The 15,529-nt window shown below is 40.2% G+C and overlaps 1 protein-coding gene across 2 annotated transcripts in view; it reads left to right on the plus strand.

The window, feature by feature from the left end:
• The window catches only part of DGKI (diacylglycerol kinase iota), a 499,667-nt gene that overhangs the window by 336,326 nt on the left and 147,812 nt on the right, over positions 1–15,529 (plus strand). Inside the window, exons 20-21 of one of the 2 annotated variants that reach the window (XM_062198081.1) lie at positions 6,529–6,728; positions 12,579–12,641. In XM_062198081.1, the coding sequence (XP_062054065.1) occupies positions 6,529–6,728; positions 12,579–12,641 (263 nt within the window). The remainder of the gene's footprint in view (positions 1–6,528; positions 6,729–12,578; positions 12,642–15,529) is intronic. The other variant, XM_062198090.1, reaches the window with a different exon arrangement.

Raw genomic sequence — 15,529 nt, forward strand, 5'->3', positions numbered from 1 at the left:
TTAAATGAATTATCATGATAACATTCCCCCAAATAATACTTCTCACTTTTAATTACTGGATATGTATGTCTTTGGGGGGGGGATTAACATCATTAGGGTATTCTATTCATAAATATGGCATGGCTTCCCATTTATTTATGTCTTCTCTTATGTACTTCAATAAAGTTTCAAAGTGTTTTTTATTTTGTCATAAAATCCTTTTGTGTTTATTGTTTTATTAATACTATAAATAAGTGGTATCCTATATTCTATTTCTATTTAGTTATCGCTAGAAGGTTGGAATATGGTTTTAAAAATACATATTACTTTTAACTATTGAAAACCATAGCAATGGAGGAAGAAAGAGGGAAGGAGTGAGAAGAAAGAGAAAGAGAGAGAGAGAGAGAGAGATCGATCGATCTTCCATCCACTGGTTCACTTTCCAAATAACCATACAGCTAGGATTGTGCCAGACCAAAGCCAGGAGCCAGGAACTGCATCTGGATTTCCTACACTTGAGCCACCATCCTTTGCCTTCCAAGGTGTGCATTAGCAGGAAGTTGGATCGGAAGTGCAGTATCATGGACTGGAACCAGCACTCTCAAATGGGATGCCAATGTCACAAGTGGTGGCCTAATGCATTGTACAATGCCTGCCCTCACTGTGGATCTTTTTAAACTGAAGAGTGTGTCAGCCATCTTCCCTATGAGTTTTATTGTGTGCCTGTGAATATTCTTGGAGTTTTCATGTGGGGCGGTATGAGTGGAAATATTAGCAAGCTTGCATTCAGTTTCTTTCAAGCCTTTTGTTATCTAATTTCATTTCCTTGGCTTATTGTGTAAATCCTCCAAGATGATAAAAAAAAATGTGTTTCTAATGGATAGCTTTGTCCTTTGAAAGAAATATTTCTAAATCTCCTTTATCATGATTAATATTTTCTCTGGTATTTTGGTAAATGATTTTTATCAGTTAAAAAAGATACTTTTTAATTTTAAAGAAACTGTTTACCATAAAAGGCATCGAAGCGGCTGGTGTTGTGGCAAATGTGTTAAGCCACTGCCTGTGATGCCATATGGGCACTGGTTGGAGTCCCAGATGCTCCACTTCCTATCCAGCTCCCTACTAATGCACCCAGGGAAAGCAGCAGAAGATGGCTCAAGTTTCCGGGCCCCTGCCCCATGTGGGATACCTGGATGAAACTCTGGCTCCTGGCAGAATCTCTCTCTTTCTCTCTCTTTCTTTGTATGACTGCTTTTCAGATAAATAAAATTTTTTTTTAAATAAAACATTGAAAATATTTTCTGTATCTTTTGAGGTAATAATGTGTTTTTTTCTCATCTAAGTCATTAATGTGGTGAAGTTACAATGATATGTTTTCTGGTGTTGAACATATACCCTTGATTTTCTGTTCTCATAGTAAACCATAATAGATAACAATTTAGTTTCTATGAGAGAAACCACTGGAAGCAGTTAAATTTTTTCATTTAAGACTATAAATTTAGGCTAAAATTATAGTTTCTTCATTGCTCTTTATATTTTCTTTTTTATCTCAGGCTACAGCATAATATTTTGTAAAGAAATTTTTATTAGATACTTTCTTTTCATAAGTGGTGAATAGTACTAACTTGTGTAAGATCTGGTATATTTGACACTTTGGGAATATGGGAGTGATGAAATGAAAAACATTTTTTGATAACTTTTTCAAATTTTAGTTTTTTAAATATTTATCTACTAATTTAATTTAAAAGGTATAGTGACAGAGTAAGAAACAGAGGGCAGGGGTGGAGAAAGAGAGACATTGATCTTGTATCTGCTGGTTCACTCCCCAAATAACTACAATGGCCAGGGCTTGTCCAGACCAAAGCCAGGAGCTGGGAATTCCATCTGGGCTTCCTATGTGAGTGGCAAGGGCCCAAGTATTTTGGCATCATCCACTGCTCTCCCAGGCATATACTCCCAGAGCTGAATGGAAACAGAGTAGCCAGGATTTGAACCAGTGCTTCCATTTGGGATGCTAATGTTGCAAGTGGTAGCTTAACTTGCTGCACCACCATGCCGGCTCCAAATTTTAAAAGTTTTAATCTGTTCAATCTCTGTATTTGCTACATAAAGTTTGCAAGTGATAGTTTTTTCCAGAAGTTTCTCTATATCTAGGTTTTCTAATTTATTATCTTCATAACATTCTTGTATGATTTTCACAACTCAGTTATATCTTTAATTTCCTTTTTCTGTTTTTCCTTTTTTTCTTTTTTAAAGATTTTTTTTGAGAGGTAGAGTTTCAGTCAGAGAGAGTGAGAGACAGAGGGAAAAGTCTTCCATCCACTCCCTAAATGGCTGCAATGGCCGGAGCTGGGTGGACCCAAAGCCAGGAGCCAGGAGCTTCTTCTGGTCTCCCATGTGGGTGCAGGGGCCCAAGGACCTGGGTCATCTTCTACTGCTTTCCCAGGACACAGCGGAGAGCTGGACTGGAAGAGGAGCAACCAGGACTGCCAGCATCACAGGCAGAGGCTCAGCCTGCTGCACCACAGCGCCATCAGCCCCCTTTTTTGTTTTTTAATAAAACAAAATAGTTTTCCATTTTCTACTTTTTGTTCCTTTGTCTTATGAGGGTTTGTTTTACCTTGCTAGTCTTTAAAAAGAAAACAGATTTTAAAATTGTTGGTGAACTCCCTTGTTTTTTCTCCAACGCAATGATTTATGCCTTGTACGTTTTGTTCCAGGAGGGAGGTTGGGAGTCAGGGATGGACCACGGTGTCGAGGAAGGAAGGAGAGGAGGAGGGGTTGCTCTTACTTCGCTCCTACCCCATCCCTCCACCTCACAGCAAGTAAAACAGAGACCCGAGTAGGGAGGAGGATAGGGCTTGAGTGCAGAGAGAGGAAAATATTCCAGGGAGGAGTGTGGTAGGGAAAGACAGAACCTCTCAAGCCATCCCCGTGGAGGAAAGCAACTTTTTAGCGTCATAGGGCAATAAATGTCCACGGTGCACTTAGTTCAAGTACTGGCTCAGTTTTACTCCGAAGTCCTATGCTTGAAAACTAGAAGTCTTTACAAGAATTGCAATGTTCTTATGAATTTTTGAGGTTAAATAGATAATTAAATATGTCTGTTATTAACAAACCAATGTGTTATGCTAACATGTTATTGTCAGCTAACTATTCTGGGAAATCATGAAAATATGTGTAGCAATTAGAGCCTATTTCTTATAGGATGTTAAGCCTCGAGTAGTCTGAGCAATAAAAAAAGAAGATTTCTTATAAGTATTTTAAAAATTACTTATACTCTTATTTGATCTGAAAATAAATTAATGTGGTTATGATAATAAGGATACAAATGTGTTTACCTTGAAAATCTGAACATGGCCTTTCTTCCTGTGCTTGTGCAATGGTCCTGGGTTGATTCTGAAATGCCAATAGAGCTGGCATTGACAGTTGTTTAACTCTACTTGTTTGTAGAACAGCTTGAGCATCTCTAGTCCAAACATCTAAAATCTTCCATGCTCCAGAATTTGAAGTTTTGGGGCACCAACTTGATGCCAAAACTAAAAAATTCTATGCCTGACCTCATGTAATGAGTTACAGTTAAAAGACAGGTGCACTGCAATATTTTAAAAAATTGTATAAAATTAGGCCGGCGCCGCGGCTCAACAGGCTAATCCTCCGCCCTGCGGCGCTGGCACACCGGGTTCTAGTCCCGGTTGGGGCACCGGATTCTATCCCGGTTGCCCCTCTTCCAGGCCAGCTCTCTGCTGTGGCCCGGGAGTGCAGTGGAGGATGGCCCAAGTGCTTGGGCCCTGCACCCACATGGGAGACCAGGAGAAGCACCTGGCTCCTGGGTTCGGATCAGCACGATGTGCCGGCCGCAGCGGCCATTGGAGGGTGAACCAATGGCAAAAAGGAAGACCTTTCTCTCTGTCTCTCTCTCACCATCCACTCTGCCTTTAAAAAAAAAAAATTGTATAAAATTACTTTCAAGCTATATGTATAAGGTGTATGTGAAACATAAATGAATTTCCTGTTTAGATTTGGTTATCATCCCTAAGATATTGTATATATGCAAATATTTCAAAACTTCTCCCCAGATCCAAAGTTTGAACACTTCTGATCCCAAGCATTTTTGGATAAGTAATACTCAACCTGTATTTGCTGTTACTCTATTTTTGAGGCTAAGACGAGTTAATGATCAAGAAGGGGCTGGCACTGTGGTGTAGCAGGTAAAGCCATCCCCTCCAACATCGGCATCCCATGTGGGCATTGGTTCAAGTCCGGGATACTCCACTTCAGATCCAGCTCTCTGCTAACACACATGGGAAGGCAGCAAAAGATGGTCCAAGCGCTTGGGCTCCTGGCTCCTGGCTTCAGATCAGCCCAGCCATGGCCAATGCGGCCATTTAGGGAGTGAACCAGTGCATGGAAGATTTCTCTCTGTCTCTCTCCCTCTGTCTCTCTCCCTCTGTCTCTCCTTCTTTCTGTAATTCTACCTTTCAAATAAATAATTTTTTTAAAGTGCTCAAGAAAACTGTATGCCTTTTTGTACCAAGGAGCTGGGTGGAATTGAGGCAATTTATAGTCCTGTTAAACTCTAAGGAATAAGTTCCTATCTGGCAGGTTTTGCATGTTTGTGTATTTAGACCTAGTCAAGACTGAAAAAGAAAACAACAAAATAGTATTTCCTGTAATGGAGGAAAGATACCATGTTGTCACATAAATGGTGCTGAAAGGTATTTGAAGGCAACAACAGTGTGTTGGAAGAGTTTTGGTGATAAGACAGTGGCCGAAGTCCATGGATTAGCTTAGATAGAAAACTGTCTACCGAATGGTAGAGGAGCTGGTAACAGGCCTCTGCATTGTCTGCTTACTTGGTCTTCCATTAATTGAATAAAAATATGTGTAAAACACAGACTGTAATATTGGTATTCAGTAATGATGAGTTCTTCATTTTTCAATTTTTATTCTATTTCTTTCTGATTTTGTATTCCTTTTATTGTTGCATTTATAGTCAGTTTTCTATTGTGTGCCTGCAGAAATAATGCAAAACAGCAGATACATACAAATATTTGGCAGCTAAATAAGTGGAAGTTTACTTTGTGAATCTCAGTTAATAAGGTTTTTCTCCTCATTTGTGGAGATGAGACTCATGGCAACAAACTGGTAATACATATTTTGGTTTTTTTAGACTGTATCTTATGTTTTAGCTAAAATTAATGTTCACGTCATCTTAAAAATTTACTTCATTATAAATTAATTTATATTGAAAGTGTATCATGATGTACTCTTTTTACAAAAATTATTTAGCAGTAACTATTCAGGTTAAGCATATACATAAACTTAATGACATAGGGATTCTATTTGTTCTTATGTATCCAAGAGAGTTTGTAGTCACTGAAAGACATGTATAATAAAGTTTATATCAATAGCATCCCAGAGCTGGACCAAATGTTCACTTGTAGAAAAGTAAATAAATATATATAATTTGCTATGTATCAGTCAAATATATGCTGAGCAAAAGATGTCAGATACAGGGACATACTATATGACTTATTTTGTTGGAGTTCAAGGGAGTATTTTGATTGTTAATTTTCTAAAGCTTGATTTGAATGGAGGGTCACATAAGTTTATAAAAATAATCCTTCAGCTATATAATAAAACGGTATGCTCTATGTATGTTAGACACCAAAATGTCTGATTTTACTGATCCTTAAAAGGATAAGTGATACCAAATACTTTTTTTGTTTGTTTGTTTGCTAAGGCAGGGCAATGATACTAATTTGTCAGTCTCAACAGATGTTTAATGTTGGCTTCCATCTCCATTCTGTGACACCGCCCCCCCCCATGGTAAACTGTGTTTGATTTTGATCCCGAAATCCGTTTTATTTTCTAGAATGGTTTTATTTGAGCAATTGATACTGTTGTTCATATTCTTTTGGCTTTATTTACATGGAAGATTTAATAGGAATAAATAATACGTTGAAAGAAGTTTTGTATTAGACTGGCACAATTAAATTTAGATTTATAATACAGTTGCCCTCTCTACCCCAGAGACACCAAAATCTGGATACTTGTGTCCTTGTGTGAGCATAAAGTGGCATAGAATCTGAATATAACCTACACAACCATTTTGTGTATTTTAAATCTTCTTTAGAATACTTTTAACACCTAAAACAACATCATTGTTCTTTAAATAGTTGTTATACTATATTGTTTAGGGAATAATGACAAGAAAAATGTTTGTACATATTTAATACAGCAGGTTTTTTTTCCTGAATATTTTTTATCTGAAGTGGAATTTATGAACATGGAGGGCCAATTATATTGAAAACTAAAGAGCTGTTATCAATGAAAATTTATGGTAAAGCTCATAAAATGTTTTGAATGTTTAGTTCTTTTGTGTGAATGGCTAATCCAAGTTTCCTATTATACAATGGCTAACAAATTAGACTATGTCTATCAGAGGCCCTTTGGTTGTATATGAGTGCAAAGGACTTGCTTTTTCTAGATTTTCTAAGCAACCAGAATTAACTCTTATCTCCTCTTGGCCTCTTATTTTGACAGGCTGCCCTGCAAGTCGGGGGCCATGGGGAGAGACTGCACCAGTGTCGAGAGGTCATGCTGCTCACTTACAAGTCCATCCCCATGCAAGTGGATGGGGAGCCCTGCAGATTGGCCCCAGCTATGATTCGGATCTCCTTGCGGAATCAGGCCAACATGGTACAGAAGAGCAAGAGGAGAACATCCATGCCTTTACTTAATGAGTGAGTCTGCTCCTTGCCTACCTGGTTAACTGGAAGACCTCGGAGAGGAAGGCACAGCGCATGTGCATGGTCTGGGGACCTCACTGGTTTGGGAAGGGTAGAAAAGTCCAGGAAACACAGAAGCTCCCGAGTCTCTCTCAGGAAAATGCATATACATATATATATTTTTTTCCATGTTTTTTGAGGTTAACATACCCTTCTTTTGGAAATTATTAATTTATGAAAGATAGATGATTCTTCTTCACTAATAACTTGGGTATATATGATATATAGTTGACATAATTATTATTAACAGTGACTCTAGGGTGATAAACTGTGCTCTCTTTTGTTTCAGGGAAGGGAAGTGTGTAGTTAGTCCATCCTCTACTCAGGCCATTTGGAGCCTGAGTTTCTCCAACAGTAGGACATTGGCTGATTTAGTTTGTTGCTCTCTTCTATCCGCAATGCATACAGGTCTCCTTGCTAGTAGATTGTTTCTTTCCTGGGCACCTGTTTTGGTGCCACGTGTACTCGGTTGCTTCCATTTAGTTTTTTTTTTTTTTTTTTTTTAATTTGACAGGTAGAGTTATAGAGAGTGAGAGAGAGAGACAGAAAAGTCTTCCTTCAGTTGGTTCACTCCCCAAGTGGCTGCTATGGCTGGCGCTGCGCCGATCCGAAGCCAGAAACCAGGTGCTTCCTCCTGGTCTCCTATGCGGGTGCAGGGGCCCAAGCACTTGGGCCATCCTTCACTGCCCTCCTGGGCCACAGCAGAGAGCTGGACTGCAAGAGGAGCAGCCGGTACTAGAACCCAACACCCATATGGGATGCCAGCGCTGCAGGCAGAGGATTAACCAAGTGAGCCAGGGCGCTGGCCCTCCATTTAGTTTTGTCTTTCTGGATAACACCCTGTAGCCTAAAATAATCTGATTTACTTTTTTTTTTTTCCTCCCACACATGTGATATCTCTCCTAGACTCTTTGCTTCCTTAGTTGTTTTAACAAATGACCAGATCTTTGAAGTGCTATTCATTTTATAGTTGGCCTTATTTCAATTAGTGATTTAAATGTCTCTTTCAGGTTGGAGAAAGAAGAGAACATTTAAAATTAGTTTTAGTGTCTTCCCCATTTGATGCCTATGTGCCTAAGGCCGTTTCAGGGCTTCACCTTGGGTCATTCCCTGTCACAGTAAGGGACCCTCCAATGTACTCTCCTGTTTGTGGCTCCTGTACACGGTTAACAACTTGTACTGAATCGATGGCTTCCTGTAGTGCCGGCAAAGCAAGGGTGTGCCTTGCCATGTAGTTATTGATTCGAATTAACTGTCTACAGAAGCACCTAGAATAGCCAACAGGTGGCAGAGCTCACAGCCAAACCTAACTTCACCTTTCTGCTGTGGCGTATGTCAAGGAATGGCACTAGATGGTGCTCTCCATGTGTTTCATTCATCAGCATCTTCTACATCTGATGCTGGGGGAGAGGTCCTCTCCATCTTCCTCTTCCTCATCTCCCAGAGTCTGGGCTTCACAGAACTTTCCCTAGATCGTCTTGTGGAGGTCTTGCTGAGTTACATCTCTTTCTTTGCTTATGTTTGGCAGCTTAAGAAGCTCTTAGGTACTTCTTGATGTTGTCTGTCTACCTAGTCCTTAGCTTCCGTTAAATCGCATAGGCGATTGTTGGATTGATAGAGTAAAAAATAATGAGATATCAGAAATTACATATGGGTTGCCAGGTTCCCTCTAGAAATTGAGTTGAGCCATGAACCAATGGTTTGGCAGAAATCTATGAACTGATAAGTGAAAAGTCATCTCTGAAACAGTTTTTAGCCTTTGTTGTTGGGTCATTTGTAGATAGTTTGTCAAGAATCTAGAAAAACTGAAAGTTTTTTTTACCATCTCTAGGAAAGGAGCTCACAGTCTCATGGGTGATACTTCTATATTTAATAACTCTCAGACATGAAGTTGTTTTCAGATATTGAGTTTCAAACAGCTGTTACCCTTGTGCTGAAAAATAATTTGTGTTTTCTCAGTAACCATACTGTTTAGGATTCACTTTGGATAAACAAGAATTCACTTAGGCTTTCTTTCATATAAAAGAAGTTGTGTTCTTTTTGTATTGATGGCATGTATGATATATGCTGTCATTTCATGTACTCAACTGTGCAGGTATTGAAGTAGCAACTCAGAAACGCAGTTATTTAACTTCCCACAAGGGGACAGCAGCACCCCCATGAAAGCAGCCCCAGGCTAAATGAAAGAACTATGTGAAATAGGAATAACAGTACGCTTTTTTATTTTTAAGCAGAACATTTATAAAAAACAATAGCGAAAGTTTTATGAGTACTTGTGAGAATTATCATTCAACACTATGTTTTTACAAAGCCAGATCTAGAAAGTATGTTAGAAGAAAGCAAAAATATAGTTACCATGTAATATGAGTGCTTGCTCCCTAAACCTTAATTTCTCTCACTCTGATCTTTTTCACCCTCTGGGATTATATTATTTATTTCTATTTCACCAGCATACTATCCCACTGGATATCCAAGAAGAGTTTCAAGTTTAAGGTCAACCCTGCCTTAAAACTCTTCTTAGAAGTTTTCTTCAAGCTTTGCAGTCCTCCCAGCTTCTCTCTGCAATGGCCATCATTCTGTGAAGTTCGTGATTCCCTCCACAGAGGGAAAAATAGCTGAGAGACCTTTCTCCTTGCCTTCTTTTCTTCCTGCCGTTTGTTCTCTTTCTTCCCTTTTCCTCTCCTTAGTTTTTTCACTAAGGCAGCTTTTTTAAAAATTTTGTTTACTTTTCTTTATTACTTATAAAGAAGAACAAAAACAGGGTTTGAAATGTTTTTAGAACTTCAGCTTAGAAATCTGTGTGTGTGTGTGTGTGTGTATGTATTTTCCCAATAAGAAGAGAGTTCACTTCATCTTAAGCAGTTAGGCTCCTTTCATACAGTGTGTTGACCATGAATATTGGAAATCTGAGTGGCTCCCTGAACAATTGCTTCCTTTCCACTTGAATGTCAGTGTTCCTTATTGATATGCCCTTTCTCTGGGAGATTGAATCTCAGATCTGTGTCTTTAGCCTGGGATTTCTTCTAAAAATTGAGGACTAGTACCCAGTTGTCTTAGTTGACATCTTTGCCTTAATATCTCGTATTGACATCAAACCATATGCTTTAGACTAGACTCATTAACTGTATTCCTTTTGCTTTCCCTTTTTACCACCATCCAATAAGCCCCTCCATTCATATTGTATGAATGGACGACCACCTACTCACATCCCAGGCCCCTGGCCCTTAGAGTCAACTAAGTCTCCTCCAGTCTTGTACACTCAACAAATTAACTGCTGCGTTCTTTGAAATACACTTTCTTTTTATTTCTCAGATCTTTAGCTCTCACACCACCCATCTTGTCTACCAGTAAGACAGCCTTAGTTCAAAGGCCACATGCATTATCTCTCAACAGTATTGCTGAAATGCTTGGGATTCATCTCACACAATGCTGCGCTCACACAGTGTGTCTCCTCCAATACAGTAACTGGAGGATCTTTCAAGATCATTTTGATCACTGAATTCTTCATCCTTATCCCCCTGTATTCCAGAGATGATTGCTATTCTTGGAGGAATAGTCTGGCTCCTACATTATCATGTCTTTGCACTTGATTGCTCTTCTTCTAGGATCCTCCTCACCTCCTGTGCATCTTCTCTCACTCACAGTACAAAATGCCACTGAAATATATCTATTTTTCTAAGAAACCTCTTCTATCTGGTTCTAGCTATTGGATGCAACTCTCTGTGCTGTTCCAATGCTCTTGATTTCTACTATAATAACATTTAAAAATATATTTGATACAGCAAGAGTGAGAAAGAGAAAATGATCTGCTGTTCACTCTTCAAATGCCTACAGAGGCTGGGGCTGACTCAGGCTACACTTGGAAAACTGGAAATAAATGGGGTCTTGGTGATTGGCAGAGACAAAACCACTTGAGTCACTACCTGCTGCACCTCTGGGGGTACATTAGCAGGAAGCTGGAATCAGGAGTGGGATTAAGACTCAAACCCAGGCATTCCAATAAGGGAGTTGGACATTCTAATTGATGGCTTAACCACTAGGCCAGATGCCCACTCCTCCATACTAGCATTTATTGAAAACAGTAGAATCAATGATTTCCTTGTCTCTCTTCTCTGTACTGGGTGGAGGCTCTAGGGTTTTCCTTATGAGAACCCCAGTGCCTGCGAAACATGGTTTCCTATTGAATCTGTGACTCAATCATGAATCAGACTTATAATGCTGTTTCTGATATGTTTCTCAGAAATTATTTCTAAAATAATGTAAATCTAAAATCTTGTGACTATAACAACAATACTGAATCTATTTTGGTCACATTTTATTATAGATGGAAGGCGGCTTTTTTTAATAATTTCAAGATATGGTTCACATAGATAGCTGGAAGGAATTTTTCATGAGAGAGCCTTCATGATGCCATTAGAACTTCATGTATGCAAAAAGAGAAGAATAATGTTTTCTAAAAACAAAATGTGTTGGCTTCTCATACAGTTTATGTTACCAAATATAAATGAAAATGCCAGGCTTCACTGTGTCCTCTAGCCCCCTACTACCTGTCCAGGAACATGTCCCATCCTACCAGGGCATGAACATGAACTACAGAAAGTCTCTTCTCCCCCAAAAGTAACATGGATTTATCTGGGTTTGTACTCATATACTAGTAACATGGTAGTCAGATACATTTGATTATGTTTTTTGTTTGGAAGACACCATTGAAAGGGGTCAGAAACTTAAAAATTACTCAGGTGTTCCATGAAGTCTTCCACTAATTATTGTCCTTAGTTCACGAAGGAAGAAGGCAATATCCTTAAAGATGATCCCAGAATCTGCTGGTAGGATTTCCAGTTAGCCAACTTTGAATTGTGCAACTGGGCTCCATCATCCTGGGCTGCTGGGATGTGTTATTGGTTGTAACTGAGGGTCCTTTGAGGATTACAAGGATAGAGAGAGCCCTGGGCTGGAGCTCGCTCATGGGTGACTTTATGTGAGGATTTCCCTTCACCACGAACACAGATTGAAGAGCCTTGTGTGTGACAGACCCAGTGACAGTGTTTAAATGAGATCATGGAGAGAGCGATGATGTCAAATGACAGGACACTTTGGGTTTAGTTTCTGTAATCCTTCCTTTTGTCTCTTTTGGTAGCCAGCATAGATGCTCTCTATCACAAAGGAAGGGGGGAAAGGGGAGAAATCTATGGTGTGTGTGGAATGACAGTGACACAGCCCTGCAATTAGGACTTTCCTGGAAATACATGTGGAGTTCTTACGAGGCCTTTGTTTACCTTCAGGAAGTTAAAGTGTTCTTGAATCATTCTTTTCAAGATGGCTGTGCTTGGATGCAAGTATTTCTAAAAGCCCCGGGGAATGGTGAAGGCTAGGGAGAAAGAAATACATTGACCTTTAACCTCCTCAAGGAGGAGTTGCTGTGCCTGTGTCCTGCTTGCTCCTGTGTCAGCGTGTGCCTCTCCGTGGGTCACGGGGTGAACTGAGCAAGGGCAGCCACGACCGTCCCGCTGGCCCCAGGAGCAGCCTGCCCTTGTGCCTTGGCCCCTCGCTCAGCTCCCGCCTACGGCTTGCCTGGAACCAGCCCCTTCCTCGTGTCCTGTTGGCCTCATCGCTATCGCTGGTGTTTTTGGATTATTTCCGTGGCTGGCTTGATTTTCCTTCTCCTTTCCTGCCTTGTTGGGTGACAGGCGCGTCTAAGTTCTGTTTAAACTTTGTGTGTCTCTCTTTCTCTCCCCGGCTTGGTCCTTGTCTGTCCACGCTGTCGTGCTGACTGTGTCTTCGCTGCTCATTCCCTGCTGCCTCTAGCATCCACCAGGTGCAAACTGCGGACCTGCGGCGAGTGTCTGCTCCCCCCGGCTCCTTCACCATGTGAGTACCGTGCTGTTCATTTTTACATCTTGTCCCCGGCCACGGCTCTGCCACAGTTTAGACTGTTTGCGTCCTCTTACTCTGCAGGTTGGTCTGCTGCTCAGATAAGGGAGCTGCCCAACCAAACTGTTCTCTTGTCCCCTTCTTTGGTTTGAAATGAGCTGTGAAAGCCCTTCTGTCCAACATGTCTCTGTCCACTAAGGGTTAGCAGTCCCGAGTTTTTGCGTACAAACTTCAGGGACCATGGTTTCATGGGGTTATATAAAGTTTCGTACCAGGTGTTGCTTTTTATAGAATGTTGATGATACCATTAGATCATGTCATCTCCTGTGGCACAGGGCAGAGTTTAGGATGTGGTTGCAGCCTTTGCTTTGTGCAGGGGCTCCTACAATCACGTGTAGTATTTTGAGTGTCTGCACATGCCTGTTTCTGGGGTGAGAACCTATTATGTAAAAAAAAAAAATTAATGAACCCAAACTGTCATGGAGTTAGTGAAAAGTATTTTTATATATTTTAGCAGTAGGTGCTTAATGCACTCTAAACTATTATATTTTTTTTTCTGGTGGTAACAGATAAAAAGAAAAAATACTTCTTAAAAATTTATTTCAGTTTTATTTTGTGCTGTTGCCTCTGTCTTGCCTTTTCTTTTCCCCATGTACCTGTTTCTAGCACTTATTATGTTTCTGGTACTTTTACAGGTGCTAACCATAGTACTTTAGTTTCCCAACAACTTTATGGTATATGTGGTATCATTATCTCCTTTTTAAGCATGAAGAAGCTGATAGAGAGGTTAAATGACACACCCAAGGTAGCACAGCTAAGTCGTAGTCAGAGACTCAAATGCAGCCAGCCTAGCTTCAGTGGTCATGACTTTCATTTGTTGTCTGCCAATTTCAACTCTCAGGATCCTATGTGTTTCTCAAAGCCCAGTAGCATGATTTGCTTTTCAGAGTTCTTCCTTGATTCTTGTTGTCAGAATTCATTTTGCTGTCACTGGATTTCATTATTGATGTTGCTGTTAAAATTCTTAAAATTAAATCAGCGTTAAATTTCTTGACTCTGTATCTGTGTGTATCCCTCACAGTCCTTACGCTATTTGAAACGATTGGCGATGTTGTCTTATGAATCTTTGTGTTCCGAGTCTTGTTCACAGATGCTAGCACAAAGTGTCTGACGTCAAACATGGTTGGGTGATTACTTGAGTAAATGAATAAAAGAATGTCTGTTTAAGTAGAACTGTATAATACCTAATATCCATGGATATGACAAAATAATTGCCAATGTCCGCATATATCATCTTAATTTCTAATCTAGTATTATAGATTCTCATTTACTTATTCATTTATTAAAACTATGTGTTTATTGAAAATTATTTATTTTGTATTTGCTCACTGTCAGACTTCATGATGTCTGTCTAGTGGTGTGTACAACAGTACTTTCATTGTAGAGTTTGAAATTGAGCATAGAATGACATTTGATTTCCAATTTGGAGATTATTGTGGGGGCAAATTCTCCTCTCTGTATGGGTCAGTTCAGTAAGTTTGAGTTCAAGGAGTGGCTCTCAGTGATCGTTATTTTATGTTCACAGCAGTAATGCTTTGATAATGTTGTATTTCTATCACTGGCTAAGTTTTGGTTGTATTTATGTTTCAATTTTGTGTCTTCAATGGGGCTCTTTATTTCTTTGGGCAGGAGCATATGTGTTCCAGTAAGGAAAATTGTTATATTTATTGCCATAGGATGTAGCAGCCACCAAGTTGTAGCTACTGTAGAACTTGACTATTAATCTGAAACGATTAGATATCTCTATATCATCTCTATTAAATATATGGTATATATTTTACTGAGTTACAGTATTATTTAAAAAATCAGATGGCAGCAAGGAATGTGGAGAAAGGTCCAAGCATAGCAGTATGTGTTTGTCTTCTTATATTATGGCAGTGATGACTTAGTTTTTTTTTTTTTTTTTTTTTTTTTTTTTTTTTTTTTTTTTTTTTTTTTTTTTTTGACAGGCAGAGTGGACAGTGAGAGAGAGAGAGAGACAGAGAGAAAGGTCTTCCTTTGCCGTTGGTTCACCCTCTAATGGCCGCCGCGGTAGCGCGCTGCGGCCGGCGCACCGCGCTGTTCCGATGGCAGGAGCCAGGTGCTTCTCCTGGTCTCCCATGGGGTGCAGAGCCCAAACACTTGGGCCATCCTCCACTGCACTCCCTGGCCACAGCAGAGAGCTGGCCTGGAAGAGGGGCAACCGGGACAGGATCGGTGCCCCGACCGGGACTAGAACCCGGTGTGCCGGCGCCGCAAGGCGGAGGATTAGCCTGTTGAGCCACGGCGCCGGCCAATGACTTAGTTTTTTGACCAGTTCTCCAGTGTTACGTGCTATTTTCAGCAATTTAAAAAATCATGTTAACATTGCCCTGGTCCTTATGCAAGTCAGTGCCCCAGTGTCCTGAACTGGGATCATCTGAGGTTTTTGGCTCTCGGGTCAGCCATTCACTGCCTAGAACACCTCCATTATACAGATCTTTTCTTTGGAAGAACCTTTTTCTACTACTCCTGAAGCAACTTGAAGTAATCCTTCTGTCCTTTCAGCTCTCTCTCTCTCTCTCTCTCTCTTCCTTTCTTTCTTTTTCTCTCTCTTTCTCTCTCTCTCTCTTTCTTTCAGATTATTTATTTGAAAGGCAGAGTTAAAGAGAGAGAGGGAGAGAGAGAGAGAGGAGAGAGAAAGATAGAGTTCTTCAATCTGTGGGTTGTGTCTGCAATGACTGGGATGAAGCCAGGAGCCTGGAACTCCATGTGGGTCTCCCTTGTGGGTGCAGGGGTCCAGCTACTTGAGCTGTCTCCTGATGCTTTACTAGGCAGCTGAATAAAAAATGGAGCTCTGGGGCTTG

Source organism: Lepus europaeus, chromosome 1 (genome assembly GCF_033115175.1).
Source record: "Lepus europaeus isolate LE1 chromosome 1, mLepTim1.pri, whole genome shotgun sequence".
NCBI classification, from domain to species: Eukaryota; Metazoa; Chordata; class Mammalia; order Lagomorpha; family Leporidae; genus Lepus; species Lepus europaeus.